The sequence below is a fragment of the Oncorhynchus masou genome, chromosome 8 (assembly GCF_036934945.1).
Source record: "Oncorhynchus masou masou isolate Uvic2021 chromosome 8, UVic_Omas_1.1, whole genome shotgun sequence".
Lineage (NCBI taxonomy): Eukaryota > Metazoa > Chordata > Actinopteri > Salmoniformes > Salmonidae > Oncorhynchus > Oncorhynchus masou.
In genome coordinates, this window is record NC_088219.1 from 30850600 (window position 1) to 30872654 (window position 22055).

At 41.7% G+C, this 22055-nt stretch overlaps 1 protein-coding gene across 1 annotated transcript in view; it reads left to right on the plus strand.

Annotated features, from left to right (window-relative positions):
- The first annotated feature begins 6404 nt into the window (after nucleotides 1-6404).
- The window catches only part of LOC135544520 (matrix metalloproteinase-17-like), an 80836-nt gene continuing 65185 nt past the window's right edge, over nucleotides 6405-22055 (plus strand). The window contains exon 1 of the mRNA XM_064972193.1: nucleotides 6405-6980. Coding sequence (XP_064828265.1) covers nucleotides 6789-6980 — 192 coding nt within the window. The 5' untranslated portion in view covers nucleotides 6405-6788. The remainder of the gene's footprint in view (nucleotides 6981-22055) is intronic.

The window sequence follows — 22055 nt, forward strand, 5'->3', positions numbered from 1 at the left end:
CACCAATGGATGTGAGAGGCCTAGGTGGGAAGGAATACTACTCTATGCTTAAAGATGGCTGTTTCTAAAAGAGAGAAGGCAGGGAAAGGACGACGGACGAGGGTATTTGGAGTTCAGAGACTAAGCAGAGTAATGGGTGATAAGGGTCTATGTTTTTTTAGGGGATCAACTTGAATAGATCCTTCATGGATCACAAGAGACATGACAAAGCCATTTCCCCCAGGGATTACTGATAATAAACATCTGAAATTGGGTTGCAGAAGGGTTACCATCACTAATGAATGCATGTCAGTATGGTAATAGGTCAACTATTGATGCTGCCTAAGGTGCTGCCTGATTTCCCCAAGGGTGTATTCACCTGGGCATCTCAACCTGTAACCTCCCCTTCTCCTCTTCCCCTTCATCCTCCACCTCCTCCTCCACCTCATCCTCCTCCACCTCATCCTCCTCCACCCCCACCTCCACCCCCACCTCCTCCTACTATCCTGTTCCTTACATTGTTGGCCTCATTTATTTTTGTATTTAACCTTCATTTAATTAGACAAGACAGTTTTGGAACAAATTCTTATTTACAATGACGGCCTACCCCCGCCAAACCCTCCACCAACCCGGATGACGCTGGGCCATTTGTGTGCCGCCCTATGGGACTCCCGATCACGGCTGGTTGTGCTAAAACTTCTGTGGTGGCTATCAGACGGAGACAAGCTGAAGGGTGACATTGAGGCAGGGAGGGTTGGACACCGTGGTCCATAAATCAGATCCTGTCTCGGGAGGCAGACACATGACCCCCCTCCCCCACCTAGACCCTGCACCAGCCCCAGCCACTCCTCATCCGCCACAGACAGCCCCAGTCTGATCCAATCTGGTACATGCTGACATGTATAACTCGTTTGATTTCCTCTCTTTGATTGAAACACACAATCTCATCTGCAGGGAAGGCAGTTCTGGAGGGTTTAAATTAAGACAATTAAGGTAAGGAGCACTTTACTCCAAAGGTTGGGAAAATATTGATATGGCGGTTTTATTTGGTCTCCTGGTCTTTCTCTGCATGTTAGCATGCTTTTCTTACGGGTTTCTTTCATGTATGTTCATCACACATAGTTGACAATCTTGAAAGATCTACAACATCTCATCAAATGAAACATGACAAAGCATGGACCAATAGCTGTCTTCGGCATGTTTTCCCTGTTACCCACCATTTATCCCTATGGCTGACGCTATTAAAGATCAATAATTTTTTCCCAAAATAATTCATTGAAGATACTGTATGTCTGTTGACCCAATATCTTTGAAAGAAGAGTATGAGCAAGTCCCTGCGTCATTATCTGGTGTTATGGGTCATCCATGTATAACAATCCCTATGGGTTTCGTCACACACACTCACACATCCAGGGATTGTCATGGAGGATATGGGTGTGTGTAACAAAAGGAAGCTTGACAGGTTGATAACAGCACTTACTTTCTTTTAAAAACGCTATAAGGTGCTTCCATAAAGCTGAATAAAAAGCATGCATTGAAAGTACCAAAGCCAGACTCTCTCTCAGATAAGGTGTTTTTTGTGTGTTTTTTTACAGCTGCACTGGACTGAATGTGAATGGAGGGAGAAGGCATGATCGGAATGAGAAAAGAAGACACGGTCTCCGGGGGGGCTGAATAAATGTGACTTCACGTAATCTGTATGTGTATCACAACAATGCAAGACGGCCTTCATACTTTAGGCTATCTGTGTCTTCAGAGAGGGTTCTGGCGTCTTGCTAAGTCTGTTGATGAATAACATTATAGCCTTCTGCAAGAGAGAATATAACACAGGAATCGGATATGATGTGAATATTTCTTATTAACAGTGTGACTTCGACTTCCTGTGTGTGTATGGATCTATAGTATGTTTTATGTTCTACGGTATGCCATTGCCTTTGAGCTTTTTTGGTTATACTTCAGTGTACACACACACACACACACACACACACACACACACAAAGCCAGAAAGTACAAAAGCCAAAGATATTCATTAATGCCCAGTTGACGTGTATGTCTGTTTGTAAAGACTGTAATCTTAACCTGTCCAATGGGAATGCCCATTAGGCAGTGCTGGCAGTGGAGATGCGGAATGCACCAGGTTGAGATGCACAGTGTGATAAACACAATTACAGGCAGACAGATACCGTCTCTCAGACACTGGCTCGCAATTTTTTTATTTATATATGGCAAGAAAATATGTTAAAAAATCCCTCGGCATGAATATCCATACTCAGAATAGACAAGATATAAACTGAAAAGTAGACATGAAAACCTTGTGTTCCTTTTACATATCCCGGGCTTGGAGAGAGAGGTGAAAAGATGACAGGGTTAGGCATGGTACCAAAACCTGCTCCAAAAAGCCTTCACATTGTTATCAATAGAATGTCTCTTCAATGTTCTGTTTTGTTATACACAATCATTCAATTGCCTTAGGTCATGTTTGAGGTAATGTGATATAGTCTCACCAAATATGCAATGATTATGTGACGTCATCAGGGCCGTAGCTACATTATGAGCAGATCGAGGTCCAGACCTCTGTAATGTGGTTGTGCATCAGCAGTTTTCCTCTTGTTATATGTCATTCACTGACAGTCACTCAATTATCTGTTCAAACATTTTAGACTGGTATATAAGTCTAGTTAGTCTAGCCACCTATCTAAACTTGTAGTAATCATCAAGTTTTTCAATTGTATAGTAATGCAGTAAATGCGCTTGAACTTTTTTTAAATTGGAAATTGGAATTGGAAACACAACATTTCAAAAACATGAATATAATATTACAGCAAGGTCTGCGACTTGAGATTGTAATGCAAGGATATTACCCCTTGGCTTAGATAACTTAATACTGCTTTTGTTGGGAACTAATAAAGCTTAATGTATTTTTTACATGTTTCAGCCCTCAAGCCTTCAGATAAATGACAGTCAGACTGTTGGACCTGATCTGAATAGGAAATGTGGGAAGAGAAGGTGTTTGTGTGTATTGGCAATGCATCTCTGGATAGCTTTATGCCTCTTTTTGCTCTTTTTGCATGAAATTGTGTTGATAATGATGGAGTCAAGGGTCAAACAGTCTGGTAGGAATTTTAACACCATCATAGAGACTGCTTAACCTCTCATGTTTTTCATTCAAATGCTGTCTTTGTGCATATGATTTGAAACATTTCGGAAAAGTTTCAACAGGCTGTAGTTCAAACACGTCTACATTGTTATATTTGACATTTTAGTAATTCCAGAGCGACTTGAAGTTGCTATCAGCAAAGTCAGTGCTAGTTCACAAGGTGAAACATTTGTCTGTGCCCTACTATACTACTATGGCTGATCCTGTAAAACAACACATTTCATTGCACCTATCCAGTGTGTGACAATACAACATCTATTTTCATTTAGTAGGGAAAAGTGTTAGTTCTTGAAAGTAAAAAAAAATTAAATTGTGGGGCAGGGAGGGGTGCTGTTGGAGTTTTAAGATATTCTTTGAAGGGGTAGGGTTTCAGACGTTTTTGGAACACGGAAGGTAGCATAATACAGACATACATACACGTGTACATACAAAGCTTGGTACAATACAGCTGTCACTTTATTAATTAAACTTGTTACACAGAGTCTCTCTCCTTAATGGTGACTTTGAACATCACAACACAAAGATGTCATAATTCTGTCTTTTATATTCACAACAACAAAGTGCTACTCATCTGCTATAGAAGAGTATGGATCATCTGATTGTCTGTTCTCCATTGCGAGCCCTCTGATTTTGTGTAATTGTGATGATTTCTGCTTTTTTCCGAATTGGTTTGTAGTTTTCTGTGATGTCTTTTGAAATGCCAGAGTAATGAGGAGTAGAAAATAAAACAGCTTCTGTATTTCAGAGGCATTCGCACTATTTTCAGTCCAAAGAGTTTGCTGCTGGCGATATGTATATTTAATTGGGTGTCAGTTGTCTCCCTGAACACTCACTTGTATATTCTGGGGGCTCCTGGTCTCTAACGACAACAAAAAAAGCCATAACATGTATCACTGGTTTGCTAAATAGCCCAACTGGGAAAAGATAATGATAATATCTATTTATGCTTTTATACAGGAACCATATTTGAAATAGAGATCCATGGGTTCCGGAGGAATGGAGGAGACTTAACCATTCTTTAAGGCTAGAATCCTTTGTTGCTACATACATTTTGGGATTTATAAATGTATGATACACTGGTGGAAAAAGTACCCAATTTCTCATACTTAAGTAAAAGTAAAAATACTTTAATAGAAAATGAATCAAGTACAAGTGAAAGTCACCCAGTAAAATACTATGTGAGTAAAAGTCTAAAAGTATTTGCTTTTAAATATACTTAAGTATCAAAAGTAAATGTATTTGATTGTTTTTTTTAAGCAATCCAGAAATCACAATTCTCTTTTTACTTATTTATGAATAGCCAGGGTCACACTCCAACAATCAGACATAATATACAAACAAAGCATTTGTGTTTAGTGAGTCCACCAGATCAGTGGGAGTAGGGATGACCAGGGATGTTCTCTTGATAAGTGTGTGAATTGGACCATTTTCTGTCCTGCTAAGCATTCAAAATGTAATTAGTAATTTTGGGCATCAAGGAAAATGTATGGAGTAAAAAATACATAATTATTTTTAGGTTTTGCAGTAAAGTAAAAGTTGTCAAAAATATAAACAGTGAAGTAAAGTACAGATACTGCAAAAAACTACTTAAGTAGTACTTTAAAGGTATTTTTACTTAAGTACTTTACACCACTGATACTGTATACCCATTGATTCTTGACGAACATAACTTATAAATGCCTCAGGATCTTGGTTCAAATCACACACCCAATCAGAACCCAAAATATAAGATAGTTTTACTCTAATGTTTGTAAACAATGTAAATGTAAACTAACTCTGAATAGTCTCAAAAGTCCTTGCATCAAAAGCTCTGTCTACACATTTGAGAATGGTTACATTTCTCCAGGCCAATCCCACAGCTTTTTACCGAAACAAAGGCGGTGTGGGTGTGTTGTGCAAGACAAAAACAGCAACCTACATCAGTCAGTTGGCTCTATCTATAACTGCAGACTCGTAATTTTATAGGTATAGGCCCCATTTGTCAATAATTTCACAATGTAATTTCACAATGTAAACTCCCCAGTGCCCATTTAAGTCAGTCATCCCCACAGTGCCTAACTCTGCAGATTTTTTTCAATGGAATGAGGGCACAAACACAGAAGGGCTTTACTAAAACATGTTAGTGTGCTTAGGTGTAAGAAGGATGCACTCTCCTAAATGAATGTTACAAATGTGCTATAACCATTTCCATCCTTGAGGAATGGAGATGGCTATAATGTAAAACATATACTATTGTGTATCTTGATCAACTAGGCCTTCCTCAATGTTAATGTCCTTGGAAGAAGCCAGGTGATTAATACCAATGGACATGTCAGACAGAAGACTCAAGGTCCTATCACTCCGCCATCTGTCTAACCTTGGCAGACCCATGGCTGTTATAATTATCATTATATGAAGTCAAATATTACCAAATCTCTCAACTTCGTAAAGGTTGAGAGCAGGGCCTAACCTCGTCGACTTGTCAAACACGAATAGGTCCATGACATTGATGGGTAGTGTACTACCAGAGACGCGAAGTTGAAATGCCTCGAGGCATGACTCATGTAAAGAATCAGACACCAGTTGTTCGATACTTGTATATGTTTTTCTATAGATTAAACTTGAAGGCCAACGAGAAATACTTAATGTTGACTGACTTCTTTTGACAGAAGCGGCGCAGTAAGGCGTAAAGGCTACCCACCGATTTCCCTCCGGTGAGACAGCGCGAACATGTTCTCTACAGTTTACACTCTGCCCAGTGCCCAGGCTTTCACCTCACCTTCTGTACAACGTGAGAGAAACCTGGAGCCGAGGCTTCCTTCGTAGAGATACGTATATGTCATTGCATCACATAGGCCAAGTAGGCTACAGACACGTTTTTGCAACATCACCTGGTCTTATAACCTATTGGTGTACCTATATCAACTTTCTTGGTAGGTAAGCATTTGAACTATGGGTAGCATCATGTGTAGGTATATACGTTAATTTGGCTAATGATGAATTGATAGGCCAACGGGCTACCTTTCACCCTGCGAAACAATACTTTTTTCATTTGAACAAAATGCAGAGATGGCATCTCTGTTGCGCATGTATAGGCCTATCTGATGTGCACACTGTTGTGCCTGCAACTCTGAAACCGAGGGTCTAAATATTAAAAAGATGCCGCAAATGTAATACTATGCACATTCTAAGTGGACTGAATAATGCGCCTTTTGTACCGCCTCCTCCCATTCTGCAACTGGCTAAATTCCTCTCCACTCTCTCATCGTGCGTCTGTCTCAGTCTCTGACACACGGCGCAGAGAGCACAAGCCTATCTTCGTTTGCTTGTGTTACAGAGGGAATATTTAACGGGTTAATTTTCTTTGCCTCATGGGCATATTGGATATTCTGAAATAAATGCAGACTCTTATGCCGAAAGTAGAAGTTATATTTATTTGTAAATACTGGTAACCGTTGGCGTAATTGGGTGGTCCACCAAGGAACAGCAATATGACTGAGATGGTTTTTCAGGACGCGGATCTTGGTGAAAACGAACTGTTTAATGTTTTTAAAGGCATTTTCGGCTCTATGTGATATGTGTTTCATGTGTTTACGCGCAACAGTGAGGTAGAATTCTCGTCCAAATTGGACCGCATATCAAGGGATCCGGAGCTGGGTGATTTATTTGGTGAATGCGGCGGCCAGGGTCGGTGTCTGAGCGCTGCTGGAGCAGCGAGTGGCAGGGCATGATTTCTCAAATGTTTCAGTTCGCGCGGCGCATTTGGATTATTTCTCCAGAGATGCTCCTGCTTCCCATGTTTTGGTTTTTATCTCAGGCACTTGCAGCACCATCTCTGACGGCCGAACAGATGGATATGGGGGTGGTAAGTGCCTATATTCTTCCGACACTTTACACTGAATATTTGAACATAGTCTACTGCAGTGGACACATTTTTCTTGGTTAAATAGGCTACGTATAAACTAAACTTTTATCCACATAGGCCGACAATAGGCTGTTGAAATAGGTTACCTCATATTAGTTCATTATCAGCATATCAAGACGATGCCAACTGTGGTATGTGATAGTAGTGTAACTCCTGTGCATTCAGTGAACATTGAGAAATCATATAGGTTGCTTTTTATTGTAGCCTTATGGCTTCAGTCGTTTAGAAACAGAAGATAAAAGGCAGAGTGAATAATTGGGAGTGAGTATTGTATCTGTGCCCTGTAGTCTCCCAGGTGCATTTGCCTAATATATGAATTTAAATTTTCAGTGAAATCAGTCTGACTTTCAGTAAATATTTTAATGGTAGGCTATCCATAATTATTTATTTGGACATAGGGTCATGGGCTACTCTGCCATGTGAACGACTGCTCCGTCCAACCTGGTCTCAGAGCATTTAGTATTATTCTGTATGAAAATCCGAGACACTCCATTTAGTATGATATGTTACGTTTCGTACAAGCTTGTATGAGAGAAAATATCTCTGCATGATCCTCTATCACTGTGCAGACCGTGTCAATATGTTGTCAGTATTGTATAACATTGTATTTACCCTGATTTATCATTTTTCACATGCACAATATGATGTAGGCAACAATTCCCATGACATATTACACATACCGCGGCCACTTTACACGCATGGCACAGAACGATGAAGGAACGCTTTGAACTGTTTGTAAATGCAAATCAGAATCATTGCCTGCGGGTGGAGAGGTGAGAGAGGAAGAAATTGAAGAACGGTTGAAGAAATGCTACCAAAATGTAAGCAGATTTAAAACGCAATGTCGCTCAAGAGTGTAGGCTAATTGCCCTGTAGGCTATGGAGCTCATGGAGAAGTAACCCCTGAAGGCATGTTTCACTTTGAAATGGCATTTCTGAGTGCCTCAATATTTCTGCTCGCTACAGGAGTCACAGGGAGATGGTGATGCGATGGCAAGGATGCTCGCTCCTCTCAGCGAGTAGACAAAAATTGCTGCTTAAATAATCAGAGGTCATTTACACTTTACAAAATCATCCAAGCATTAAATTAGTTGAAAGTCGAGAAATTCTATAAATGGTCCTCATTTATCCCTTAAAGAAGTTCTCCAACACCATTTAATTTAGACAGTACCATCAGAGTAAAATAGTTAGTTTTTTTTATGCAGGCTTGCATTCAAGAACCAGTACCCAAGCTTTATAATGATTTTCCCATTCTATAGAGAAGATTATTGTCCCCAAAATACTTTTGTACAGTATTACAGTCATCTGTAAAATGAACTGCCCCTACCTTACCCTCCCCACCCAAACTCTCAACACACAATATGCAGATCTTCCTCCCTATGTTTTCAAAGTTCATTCTCTAGCATGAAGGCTGCGAGGGTAGGGGGCAGAAGACGATCTTGTCTCACAGCTTGGCCCATAAACAAGGGTCACACAAATGCTTTTTCATGTGCTGACCTCTACATGGCCCCCCTGGAGCGAGTGGTGTAGGTGCTGTAAGAGTGCACATTTAACGAAGCTGCATCATGTCTCTGTGGAGCTGACACATTCAACACAGTGGACACTCTAATTGCCCGGTGTTATTGTGTGGGCTAGGGCCTGTCTGGCACCATTACTGGGATGTGTCTGTAAAGACGATGGCCAGTTTAGCGGGGTAATAAGTTGGCAATAACTGAACCTTATTAATGTGGCACAGCAAGGAGGCAGAAGGCTTAGGCGGGATCGTTCTGCACTAGTGGTGCGCAGGTCAGCTGTTCATTCACCCGCACCCACCCACAAATGCTAATAACCCATCTGCAACCGCCCGACGAGGCCTATTTTATCTGGTTGAAATACTATCAGCTTTTATGATGCTGATAAAGATAGCACCTCTACAGACGGTATCTCACTGCACATTCACATTCTCTCAAGATGTTGGAAGAAAGAAATCATATTTCTCCACTCTTGGTGGTGTATCATTTTGCTGCACGAAATGCTTAATTCTGCAGGGGTTAATGTTAAGGCTATGTGATACGTTAACTTACAGTCAGTGTCCAGATGTCAGTTTCCATTTAACCCATCTGAACAGTAGGTTACTGTTCAGTAGGCCTATTTGAAGTCCCCTTCTTGTGACTGTCGAATTTGTACAGCGCTTCACAATCATCACACATCGTCTTTAGCACTGCAACAAATCTTTCCCAAACATGACTTTTCTGACCCTCGCTTCTCTTTATTTTCAAGTCAACATTTTGCAGCTTTTCTGTATTTGAGTTAACCACTGTGACATTGTTATTTTTGCCTCTGTGGATTGATGTTAGCTTTTTTTGCCCGTTCCCAAAAGCATTTGGTGATTGGCGTGTAGGCTCTATGGCGCGTGTACAGTTAGGCTCTAAAGCTTAGGCTTGCGCACCAATACCAGATTGGTGCGTAAGAAAAACCTCAATGTAGCCTATAGATATACATTGTTTTTTCTTAATTTAACCCACCCGCCAACCACCCACTCTTCATCCACACAATATTTATTGACCCTAAACCCGGCCGCCCCATGGATATAACAGCGGGGACTGCGGGTTATGAGTCAACCGGCGCTTAATTAATCTGCACAATCAGCCCATCCACAACACAGGCTTTACAGCAGAGATGTGATCAGATGATTACAGAGACGATTCAATGCGTGTGCTGGTGCATGTCGGTGTGTACTGGTGCAAGTTGTGTGGGTGTGCATTTGGGTGTGTCCGGCTCAGCTGGGCAGGCTCAGGTGCGTAGAAGTTACCGCTGCGGGGGGGGGTCAATACTCAGACAGACAGATGTAAAGACTTCTATCCCCTGGAGTGCCACCCCATCTCACGCCCTTCTGCAGCCGGCTGGGACTAAAGTAAGTTTTACGTGGGGCAGGTGAGTGTGTTGCTCACTGATTATAGGGTGGGAGGCCATTTCCCCTACTCAGCAGGACAAATGTCGGAGACTGCTATTCACCAGGGGCTTGGGATAAAGCCCCCTTCCAGACAGCCCACCAGAGACACACTAGACACTGTCTCGATGTCTGGGTTATTGTCATTGTACATCACATGCAAAGTCCGATTGGCAATTTTGTAACATTCTAGGAATTGGGATCAAATGGACACATGCAAGCTATAACCAGCACAATATGCCTTCTGCTCATCATGTCATTTTTCCCCTGTGGATTTCAGTCTGCTGATACTGAGAGCCCTAACTCCCCAGTGGACAACTCTCACAGCTTTCAAGCATCTCTTTAGCTGTCATATAGACCAGTTGAGGAAGCACTGAGATGATGTTTTAATCAGCCAGCAAATCACTCCTGTAGAGGACGTGTAGTTGCAGTAGAGAGAACAGCATGTTGTGCAAAACTAGAGTTATTATCAGTATAGTATTGCAGTAACTTTAAAGTTTTCTGGCTAGTGTGAGCAAGCTGACTAGAAGGTAAGATGCTAACGTTAAACGGAGCCTGACCTCAGCAGTAACAAAAGACAGCTATGTTCTCATCATAACTTTCCTTTACAGAGAGTACTAGCGAGACAGACAGTGGTGAGGCTGAGGCAGGCTGCGATGCATGCGGGAGTAGACAGAGGAGACAAAGAGAGAGAGGAAGCAAGCAAAGAAAGAGGATAGTACAGAGGTTCCCAAACTTGGTGTCGGAGCCCCATGTGGGGTCCCCTGAAATAATCTGTACTTAATTTTATCAAACGAATCAAGAACTTAAAAAGAAAAATAAGGCCGACATTAAAATGCAATCAAACTGCAAACCATACAGTTGTAAAATTTTTAGATGTCTTAGTTTATATCGGTGGTTGTTTGTCTTAACTCGACTGCCTACTGGAGTTTATGGTTTGCCCACTTCTTTTTACCACTACAACACTGGTTATTATCACACCCCAAATGTAGGCACAATGCTTATAAGAAACCGTGTGAAATGATTCCGGCTGAAATGTGTGTAGATACGATGTGCTACTGTTTGAGTCCCCCATTCTGTTTGGAGTCTGGCAGGATGGTATCGATCTTACCAGCCCGTCTATATCCTAAAGCGGAGAATCTCATTTTGCTGTAATTTCTTTAATTGCGAGCACCATCTGGTCCCATCTCCAGTGGAGTGGAGGCGAGAATAGGATACCCCCCACACATACCCTTGAATTTGCACCACACAGTCCAGTCGTGTCACTTCCTCTCAGCTCATTCTGTCCCACCTATAGCATTTCTCCTCTGGAACTCTATAGACAGGATGCATTCCTTCACCGACCGACCCCAGGCTGCTCCAATTACACAGAGAGGCGTCGGGAACAGGTAAATGAAAGAGAGCGGGATTGATTGACGGGGAAAGGGAAATGGGTAGGAGTTAGTGTAGCTCTGAAAGGAGAAATCAAACAGAGGCACAAAAGAAGCGCACACCAAACAAAAAAAAGCTACCGCACCACTTAGACAAGTGGCAAACATGAAATCAATACCCTCTCTGCGGCTGGGATGGAACTGTCTCTTTGGGCTAATGCTCTGGGGAGAGATTTGCACCTGTGGAGAGGAGAGCGGATACATTTTTACTTAATTGTCCTCGTCAGCTGTAGTCGTGAGTCGTGACTCAATTGTGTCTGAGTTATGGTATGTTACTATGGGCTCTATCCAATCCGTATCGTAGAAGTTAAGCATTACAGCATAATTGAAACTTAAAGGAAATGTTAGCGGAGACTGCATTCATGGTAAAAACGCTGCATATCGGCACAATCGGAAAATACCTTTCCATCACTTAAATCATACAGATTTGAGTAGAGGCCTAGATAAAAGGGACGTGGGATATTAATAATAATGCCATGTCTTCTCTTTCACACACTCCCCTGGTTCCTAGTCCATTTTTAGCACGTCTGTCCTACTTTCAGTTGGCACTTTGGACGCCTGTGACCATGCGTCCATTGCACGGCATGGTTGGGACAAATTCCGGGCAAGGAGATTATTTCAGGAACAATGTCTAGGGAGAGGAGGCCGCAGTGCAGGAGAGAATATATTACTGTACAGAGAAGGAGGGATACCCAGCTAACAACAAACGTTCCCACAGCTTTCTCTTAAGAGTCTCATTATGTCATTACCTAATATTGTCATAGGAATGTTCCAGTGATGTGCAAGGACTGTTTCCAAGAGACCATTGACCTTCTTATCAAACAGAATTTACCCAGAATTTGGTTGCCATGTTCTCCAAATATAATATATTCAGACATAATTCATTCTAGACACGTATCATGGGAACGTTGCAAAAGCACCGTATCCAGTTTTCTGAGGGATAGGAGAATATTCCATCAACATCACACCAAACATACACAGAACACGGTTGCTATGTTCTCAGGACATAATATATTAATGTTCTAGACACGTTTCATGGGAACATTGCAAGAACATTTGTGTCCCAAAAATCTTCCTTACACATTATTACACATTAATGTTGCTTTGCCAATCAAGGCCCTGATTGGTGAATCACTTATCAATTCATAGCTCTTTGTCTGTTAGCAAGGTTAAGGATGCTTACACACACAGTTATTTTAACATACAATGTTTTCAACGTACTTATTTGGCATACAGTACCAATCAAATGTTTGAACACACCTACTCATTCCAGGGTTTTTCTATATTTGTATTATCTTCTATATTGTAGAATAATAGTGAGACATCAAAACTATGAAATAACACATGTGGAATCATGTAGTAACCAAAAAAGTATTAAACAAAATATATTTTATATTTGAGATTCTTCAAAGTAGCCACCCTTTGCCTTGATGAGAGCTTTGCACACTCTGGGGCTGAGGTCGGGTGATTTTTCTTACATTTTCACCTTTATGATAGCCTATCGGAAAGAAGCTAGCCTACAGCATGAATATCGTTAGCATGAAACAAGGCTTAAAATATGTATGCATGTTGGCATGCCTGCTCCCGCTCCCCCTCGAGGGCGCCTGGCGGCCCATCATTAGGCACGTCTGTCAACATTGTTACGTGCATCAGCACTTCATGGGACTTACCTGGACTCTTTTACTTTATTGATTGCCTTCCTTATATCTGTCACTTCCTCAGTTTCTTCCCAGTGTCTGCATTAATGTTGTTTTGTTCCCCCTGTCCAGACGCTGTTCTTGTTTTGTTATAGGTCCATTTATCCATTAAATCTTCACTCCCTCTACTTGATTCTCACCTGGCGCCTGTCCTCACATATATACAGTATTTGATAAACTACCAACCAGTAAGAATTCCGGCTCTCACAGACCGGTTAGTTTTTCTTTAAGAAGCCATCCTGTTCTCCACTCATTACCTGTATTAACTGCACCTGTTTGAACTCGTTACCTGTATAAAAGACCCCTGTCCACACACTCAATCAAACAGACTCCAACCTCTTCACAATGGCCAAGACCAGAGAGCTGTGTAAGGACAACAGGGATAAAATTGTAGACCTGCACAAGGCTGGGATGGGATACAGGACAATAGGCAAGCAGCTTGGTGAGAAGGCAACAACTGTTGGCACAATTATTAGAAAATGGAAGAAGTTCAATATGACGGTCAATCACCCTCGGGCTCCATGCAAGATCTCACCTTGTGGGGCATCAATGATCATGAGGAAGGTGAGGGATCAGCCCAGAACTACACGGCAGGACCTGGTCAATGACCTGAAGAGAGCTGGGACCACAGTCTCAAAGAAAATCATTAGTAACACACTACGCCGTCATGGATTAAAATCCTGCAGCGCACGCAAGGTCCCCCTGCTCAAGCCAGCGCATGTCCAGGCCCATCTGAAGTTTGCCAGTGACCATCTGGATGATCCAGAGGAGGAATGGGAGAAGGTCATGTGGTCTGATCAGACAAAAATACAGCTTTTTGTCTAAACTCCGCTCTCCGTGTTTGGAGGAATAAGAAGGATGAGTACAACCCCAAGACACCATCCCAACCGTGAGGCATGGAGGTGGAAACATCATTCTTTGGGGATGCTTTTCTGCAAAGGGGACAGGACGACTGCACTGTATTGAGGGGAGGATGGATGGGGCCATGTATCACGAGATCTTGGCCAACAACCTCCTTCCCTCAGTAAGAGCATTGAAGATGGGTCGTGACTGGGTCTTCCAGCATGACAACGACCCGAAACACACAGCCAGGGCAACTAAGGAGTGGCTCCGTAAGAAGCATCTCAAGGTCCTGGAGTGGCCTAGCCAGTCTCCAGACCTGAACTCAATAGAGTTCAAAACTCAAAAGTTTTGAGAATGACACAAATATTAATTTTCACAAAGTCTGCTGCCTCAGTTTGTATGATTGCAATTTGCATATACTCCAGCATGTTATGAAGAGTGATCAGATGAATTGCAATTAATTGCAAAGTCCCTCTTTGCCATGCAAATCTCCCCCCAAAAAATTTCCACTGCATTTCAGCCCTGCCACAAAAGGACCCACTGACATCATGTCAGTGATTCTCTCGTTAACACAGGTGTGGGTGTTGATGAGGACAAGGCTGGCGGTCACTCTGTCATGCTGATTGAGTTCAAATAACAGACTGAAAGCTTCAAAAGAAGGGTGGTGCTTGGAATCATTTTTCTTCCTCTGTCAAACATGGTTACATGTAAGGAAACACATGCCGTCATCATTGCTATGCATAAAATGGCTTCACAGGCAGGAATATTGCTGCCAGTAAGATTGTACCTAAATCAACCATTTATCATATCATCAAGAACTTCAAGGAGAGCGGTTCAATTGTTGTGAAGAAGGCTTCAGGGTGCCCAAGAAAGTCCAGCAAGCGCCAGGACCGTCTCCTAAAGTTGATTCAGCTGCGGGATCGGGGCACCACCAGTACAGAGCTTGCTCAGGAATGGCAGCAGGCAGGTGTGAGTGCATCTACACGCACAGTGAGGTGAACACTTTTGGAGGATGGCCTGGTGTCAAGAAGGGCAGCAAGGAAGCCACTTCTCTCCAGGAAAAACATCATGCACAGACTGATATTCTGCTAAAGGTACAGGGTTTGGACTGCTGATGACTGGAGTAAAGTCATTTTCCCTTTCCGATTGTTTGGGGCATCTGGAAAAAAGCTTGTCCAGAGAAGACAAGGTGAGCACTACCATCAGTCCTGTGTTACGCCAACAGTAGAGCATTCTGAGACCATTCATGTGTGGGGTTGCTTCTCAGTCAAGGGAGCGGGCTCACTCACAATTTTGCCCAAGAACAAAGAATTTAAAAAATGAATAAAGAATGATACCAACACATCCTCTGACAGCAACTTCTCCCAACCATCCAGGAACAGTTTGGTGACGAACAATGCCTTTTCCAGCATGATGGAGCACCTTGCCATAAGGCAAAGTGGCTCCAGGAACAAAACATCAATATTTTGTGTCGATGGCCAGGAAACTCCCCAGACCTTAATCCCATTGAGAACTTGTGGTCAATCCTCAAGTCAGGTGAAGATAATCTTAAACGTAACTTCTTGTTGAAAGTTATTCTTGAAAAGGGAGAAGCTAACAAATTAGCAACAACATCCTCTTCGACAACACTTGCTGCAGCCTCTGCAAACTAGCCTACAACAAAAGATGGCTAGCTAGACCGTGGGAAAACTACTGCTCTCTATTGCACAGTGACCTTTTGGCCTTTCGAGAAGGCAGAAGTTTCCATATGTTTTTGTTAAAACGGTCCCTTCCATTACAAGTCAATATAATTGGTTGATTCCACTGTCAGTCCAAAATGTTGCCCTAATTGTTATGCTCGTCATTGGAAGGAATAGACCAAGGTGCTGTGTGGTAGGCGTACATCTTTCTTTTATTGATGACACCGAAAAAAGAAAAAAAATACAAAACGAAAAGCACAGTTCTGTGGGGCTGGAAAGCAACAGTACAAAAACAAGATCCCACAAACTAAGGTGGAAAAAAGGCTGCCTAAGTATGTTCCCCAATCAAAGACAACGATAGACAGCTGCCTTTGATTGGGAACAATACCCGGCCAACAAAGAAATAGACAACATAGATTGCCCACCCTAGTCACACCCTGACCTAACCAAATAGAGAATTAAAAGATGTCCAAGGTCAGGGTGTGATACCAGTACAGTTGAATGGCAAATACCTTCTATCAAGCTTCTGGTGGCCTAGCCAATTGCTGACTTAGCTAGCTATAATTATCTCCCCAAAGATCACCAAAGAAAAATCATGATTGGATATTTTTTTCTTTTCAGTGTTATTAACAGGCCGACTGCACCACTCGCGTCGCGTGAGCGAGCGTTGCAAAATAAATGTAGAAATCTATATTATCAAATTATTGCGCCTACATTGCTTGCGCGCGCCAACGAGCGTCTGCGTTGCAAAGGGCTAAAATAGAAGTCAGTTCTATTTGTGATGCAGATCACGTTTGGTGTGGGGGGACAAAATACATTTATGCATGATGGTGCACGCACGCGCGCAGCCGGTTTGGGATCAATGTTAACTTTCTCTTTTCAAAAACTGAAGAGATTAAATCAGAACATAATTGAAATTAATAATATTGTTATTATTATTTTATATATCCTTAGCTCCTTATCCTTACTCTGAAAGCATAGAAGGCCCTCATTGTTCCCAACTTTGGGTTAGTAAAAATGTGTAGAGTGGCTCTATTTTCCTTCAGCATGCATTTATTCTGAATGTCTAAAGAATCCATATGTTGATGTGAAATATGAACACAGAAATACTAGACATTTTGAACACTTATTATGGTGAAAATTTGACTAAATTACAGTCATGGGCTTGAATGTGGACTCTCCATTTCTGGTCTTGGCATAGCCGCGGGAAGTAGGAGTGCTGAGGGTTCTACAGCACCCCTGAAAAATAAAAAGTATAATAAAAAAAGCTACATAAAAATATATATATATTTTTTTTTTAGAAAAGTAGTGCGTGTGCTGAGCCTTTAATCCTTCAAAGAAAAAAATTGTGGCACCCCCAAACTACTTCTCTATGGTTCTCGGTCTTGACTTGGTCTCGGACCTCTTGTCCCCCTCCCGTTCTTGGTCTTTACTCCGACTCGTTTCGCTCCAGTCTTGATCTTGAATTGGTCTCACTTTAGGTGGTCTTGAACAGAACACTGGTGTATGATCTGTGTTGTAATATTATTTGCATCTCAGAAATCCATTTGCATTGCTAGTTCTGGCCTAATATTAGTTAGCTAGCTCAATCTTTAGCTACCTGCAGATTCATGCATGGTGCATGGTAGTATGAGTTGGGATTATGGTTCATTGTTTACTACTGTACAAAATACTCCACTATGCAATTAACTATTTCACTGTACCGTTTACACATCCTGTAACCTGTGCATGTGACAAAGGCTTCAGAGGCGTAAAGGCTTAAGAGGGTGTGAATAACGTTGAATGAATGTAGACAAAGAAGAGCTCTCCAGTAGGTGTACCAAAACATTCATGGGTCATTTTCTCATAAGTGGGGTTACAAGTTTATCAACTTTCAAAGCAGAATTACTTTTCCATTGTGCCTCAACTACAGTGTATGATATACAGTACCATTTTCTAGCTCTGATTCTCTACTTTTATCCAATGTAAAAATCACCATTTCAAATGTTGCTACATAGGACCAAATCCAGGTGGTGGGTCACAATATGTAAACATTTCTTAAAACATAATTCCACTTTGGCGTTATGGGATGTTGTGTGTAGATCAGTGAAACAAAATCAAAATTTAATTCATTTAAAATTTAGGCTGTAACACAACAACGTGACAAAAGTTACAGGGTTTGAATACATTTTGAAGGCACTATATTACCCCCAACACTGGTCCCAAGTGATTCTGTTGTCTGTTTTTCATGGACTGTGTTATGTACTGTTTTGGTATAACTGGCATCATTGCTTAAATGACAAATGTGAGAAAGTACAAACATGCTACTGTAAATATACATATTTCTGATACTCTGAGAATACGGCAACCATGTTCTAGGTATGCTTAATGTCAGACGCAACACTCCCACCTGGGCCATGTTTATGCAAACAATGAGGAATGTTCCAGATAGAAACACTATGATGAGAGCTGATGTGATTCCTTATCAGAGACACGTTTGTTCTACATGGTATATGTGGTGTGGATTTAAAAAAACACATGATAGAGAGATGCTCAGCTATCTGGAATTCTACCAATTCTTATCTCTCAATAAGAAACACATTTGAATTAGATCAGATAGATGTGTTGTAACAATGACATTAACGTATTTGGCTCGTGATGTAAAAGTAGGGTGATTCCCCTACCGTGTCTCGAACCCTGGCCACAAGCAGCAATGACAAAAGCCCTAACCACTGTTCCAATAAGGGATATCTCTAGGGCAGTGGTTCTCAAACGTTTTCACTCGGACCCACCTTCCATCAAACCTAGCGAAAACACCTTAGCTGACATTAACTAGTTGATCTAGACATTTCTGGCAAATTGTAAATAGCGCTCTAAGGTATGCAGTGACTAAAATGACAAGAGGAAAACTGCTAATGCTCTACCCCATTTCGAAATTGTACCTTATGCAACGTGTCAGAATAACTATCGAGAGTAGAGTGAGTTCCTTAAAAAAAAAAATCTGTACCCTGGGGGGGGGGGGGCACTAGTGATGCATTGGTTGACTCATAAGCCGCAGTCCCCGCGGATATATTCGCGGGGCGGCCGGGTTTAAGGTGATTAATCTGTGGATGAAGGACAGGTGGGTGGTGGGCGAGTTGAATAAAGAGAAAACAATACCTTTATGAAATCCATAAATGTATCATTCTTGTGCAATTTATATCTAAACATTTAGGTTTTTCTTTCATTCTTTTAGGCTATCTGGCATTAGTGCATAAGCCTAAGCTTTAGGGCCTAACTGTAAACGAGACAAATAGCCTTCACGCCAATCACCAAATGCTTTTTTTTTTACCTTTATTTAACTTGGCAAGTCAGTTAAGAACAAATTCTTATTTTCAATGACGGCCTAGGAACAGTGGGTTAACTGCCTGTTCAGGGGCAGAACGACGGATTTGTACCTTGTCAGCTCGGGGGTTTGAACTTGCAACCTTCCGGTTACTAGTCCAACACTCTAACCACTAGGCTACCTAAAGAGGCAAAAAGGACAATGTCGGAGTTGAATTCAATAAGAGAAAAGCTGTGAAATTAAGAGCTGAAAATAAAGAGAAGGGAGGGCCAGAACAGTAATGTTTGGGAAATATTTGGTGAAGTTGTAAAAGAGGACGATAGCAGTGCCAGCTACTGTACGTTAAGTGTGATGATTGTGAGGCGCTGTACAAATTCGACAGTCACAAATCGGGGACTTCAAATAGGCCTATGGCACGTCAAGGGAACAGTAGCCTACTGTTCAGATGGGTTAAATTGAAACTGAAATCTGGACACTCATAGCCTTAATATTAACTCCTGCCAGTGGCGAGCTGTCATTCAGGGCAGGTGGGGCAGAGCTTTAAACAAGTCAGCCATGTCAACTGTGTTTTTTAAAAAGGAAGTAAATTAGGATGAATTAACTGTTTCCTTGCCAGACAAGGCTCCACCAGGTGTAGCGATGGTAGGGATTCGCCCCATGGTTCTGAAAAGAAAGCTCTGCTGTTGGGACAGCTTTATGTAGGACCTAACAGTTTGTGGGCACCGTTTGTCATCGTTATAATGCAATTCATGTATTTTTTAGTGTTTTATTGTGTTGTGTAGTGGCTTTCTGGCATGCATTTTTTTTTAAAGATGTTGAGTTTGCTCCACCAAAATTTACGTGCTAAAAGCACCAATGGTTTCTGCAGAATTAAGCATTTGGTGCAGTAAAATCATTCACCAAATGTAGGCAATTTTTTTACTGGGGAACGTAAATGGAGAAATTAGATTTCTTTCTTTCAGTATCTTAAGAGAATGCGAATGCACAGTGAGATACTGTCTGTAGAGTTGCTATCTTTATCAGCATCATAGAAGCTGATAGTATTTCAACCACATAAAATATGCATCCAAGCCGAACTGAAATGATCAGACACATGTTGGGTCATTTTCACATCTTTTAATTTCCTTACAACCGGTCAAACTGATGTCAAATGGACATTTTGCACTGAACATCTTTCCATTATTTTATTTTATCCCTGATCCCTAATCCCTAATCATCTTTGCTCTGCGAAATAAGCTGACTAACAGTTGACTAACAAATAGCCTTGCAAGATATTGGATATTATAAGCAGCAACATATCTATTTTTTTTACCCTTTTTTCTTGGTAGTTTTACGGTCTTGTCCCATCGCTGCAACTCCCGTATGGACTCGGGAGAGGCGAAGGTCGAAAAAAATTGAAATTTGTTAGTTTTCTCCCAGACCTAAAAACAATGTCTTCTGATGTGATTTCTCCATGAACAACTGTCATTCTGTGAGTGAAAAAAAAGTATGGAAAAGTAAAACGTTGGTGTTAAAAAATCTCAGTTTTTATAGAGTTGTTTATTAACCATTATTTTACCAGGTATACTGACAGAAAACATAGTTCACTACTTTCTCTTGTACACTAAGGACCCGGGGAAGAGTTGCAGGGGAGAGGAGAAAAGAAGAATGTGTCCATTTGAAAGATAGAAAAAATGAGTAGCTCGAAACATGTTTCTTTATAACTCTTGTGCTAGAAAATATTGGAGACCCCTGAGTTAGGCCATGTCCAGAAGAAAACCTAAACCCTCCTCCCTAGGCACTTGATAGGTGTAAGCAATAGGGTGAACAAATTCAATCTCAGCTCTGTTAATAGTACATTCAATAACTTTTATTGATCATAGTGATTCAAGAGTATCATTAAAACAGGTTCATATTCCCCAACAACATTAGACAACTATACAGAAAGCTATTTAATTGTTTAAATAGTTAAATCAATGAGGAGAAATTAGTCAAATTAAGTGATAGCTGGGCCTCTCGGGTGGCGCATTGGTCTTATGCACTGCATCGTAGTGCTAGCTGTGCCACCAGAGATTCTGGGTTTGAGCCCAGGCTCTGTCGCAGCCGGCCGCGAGCGAGAGGCCCATGGGGCGGTGCACAATTGGCCCAGTGTCCTCCGGGTTAGCGAGGGCTTGGCCGGCAGGGATATCCTTGTCTCATGGTGAACTAGCGACTCCTGTGTCGGGCCGGGCGCAGTGCACGCTGACCAGGTCGCCAGGTGTCAAGAAGCAGTGCGGCTTGGTTGGGTTGTGTTTCAGAGGACGCACGGCTCTTGACCTTCGCCTCTCCTGAGTCCGTACGGGAGTTGCAGCGATGAGACAAGACTGTAACTACTACCAGTTGGATACCACGAAATTGGGGAGAAAAAAGGAGTAAAAAAAATCTAATCAAATATAACTGATAGCTGACACAGACATGGCGGCGTAGAAGGAAGCGCTGAATGCTGCGAACCAAAAGGTTGTGACTTCAAATCACAGGTGAGGATATGTTGAATATGAATTACTGTATAAATTAACATGCACAATGTAATCAATTGTTTGGTGGGACATTGCTGGAATATTCTCCTGACCCTCAGAAAACTGTTCTTGCAACATGTCTAGAACATTAATATTGTATTTTCTGAGAACACGGCAACCATGTTCTGTGTATGTTGGTGGGCTGTTGATGGAATATTCTCCTATCCCTCAGAAAACTGGACGCATGAATGTTCTTGTAATGTCCCAAAAAACTCACACAGAACATTAATGTTGTACTGTATATTCTGAAAACATTTGATCCACGTTCTAGATACGTTCTGCTTGACAATAAGGGAATGTTCTTCTAACTTCCACAACAAAACTAAAGGTTCTTCGGAGGATTTTGCTGACATAGATCGAATGTTCCCCAAACTAACGGGAAATGTTCTTGAGGAGATTGTCAGATTTGCTGAAGGGTTTAAGACAGCCTCAAAGGCCCGATCTGTGAGGTTTTGCAGATCTTGACACATTGGCAGCCGCAGCAGCTCTGTAGTCTGGGATTGCTGCACTGACCTCATCCAGACCCTATCGATCAGCACGAAGACAGGCATATTCAGACCGTTGATAGATCAAATACTCATGCTTTGCAGTGAGGTATA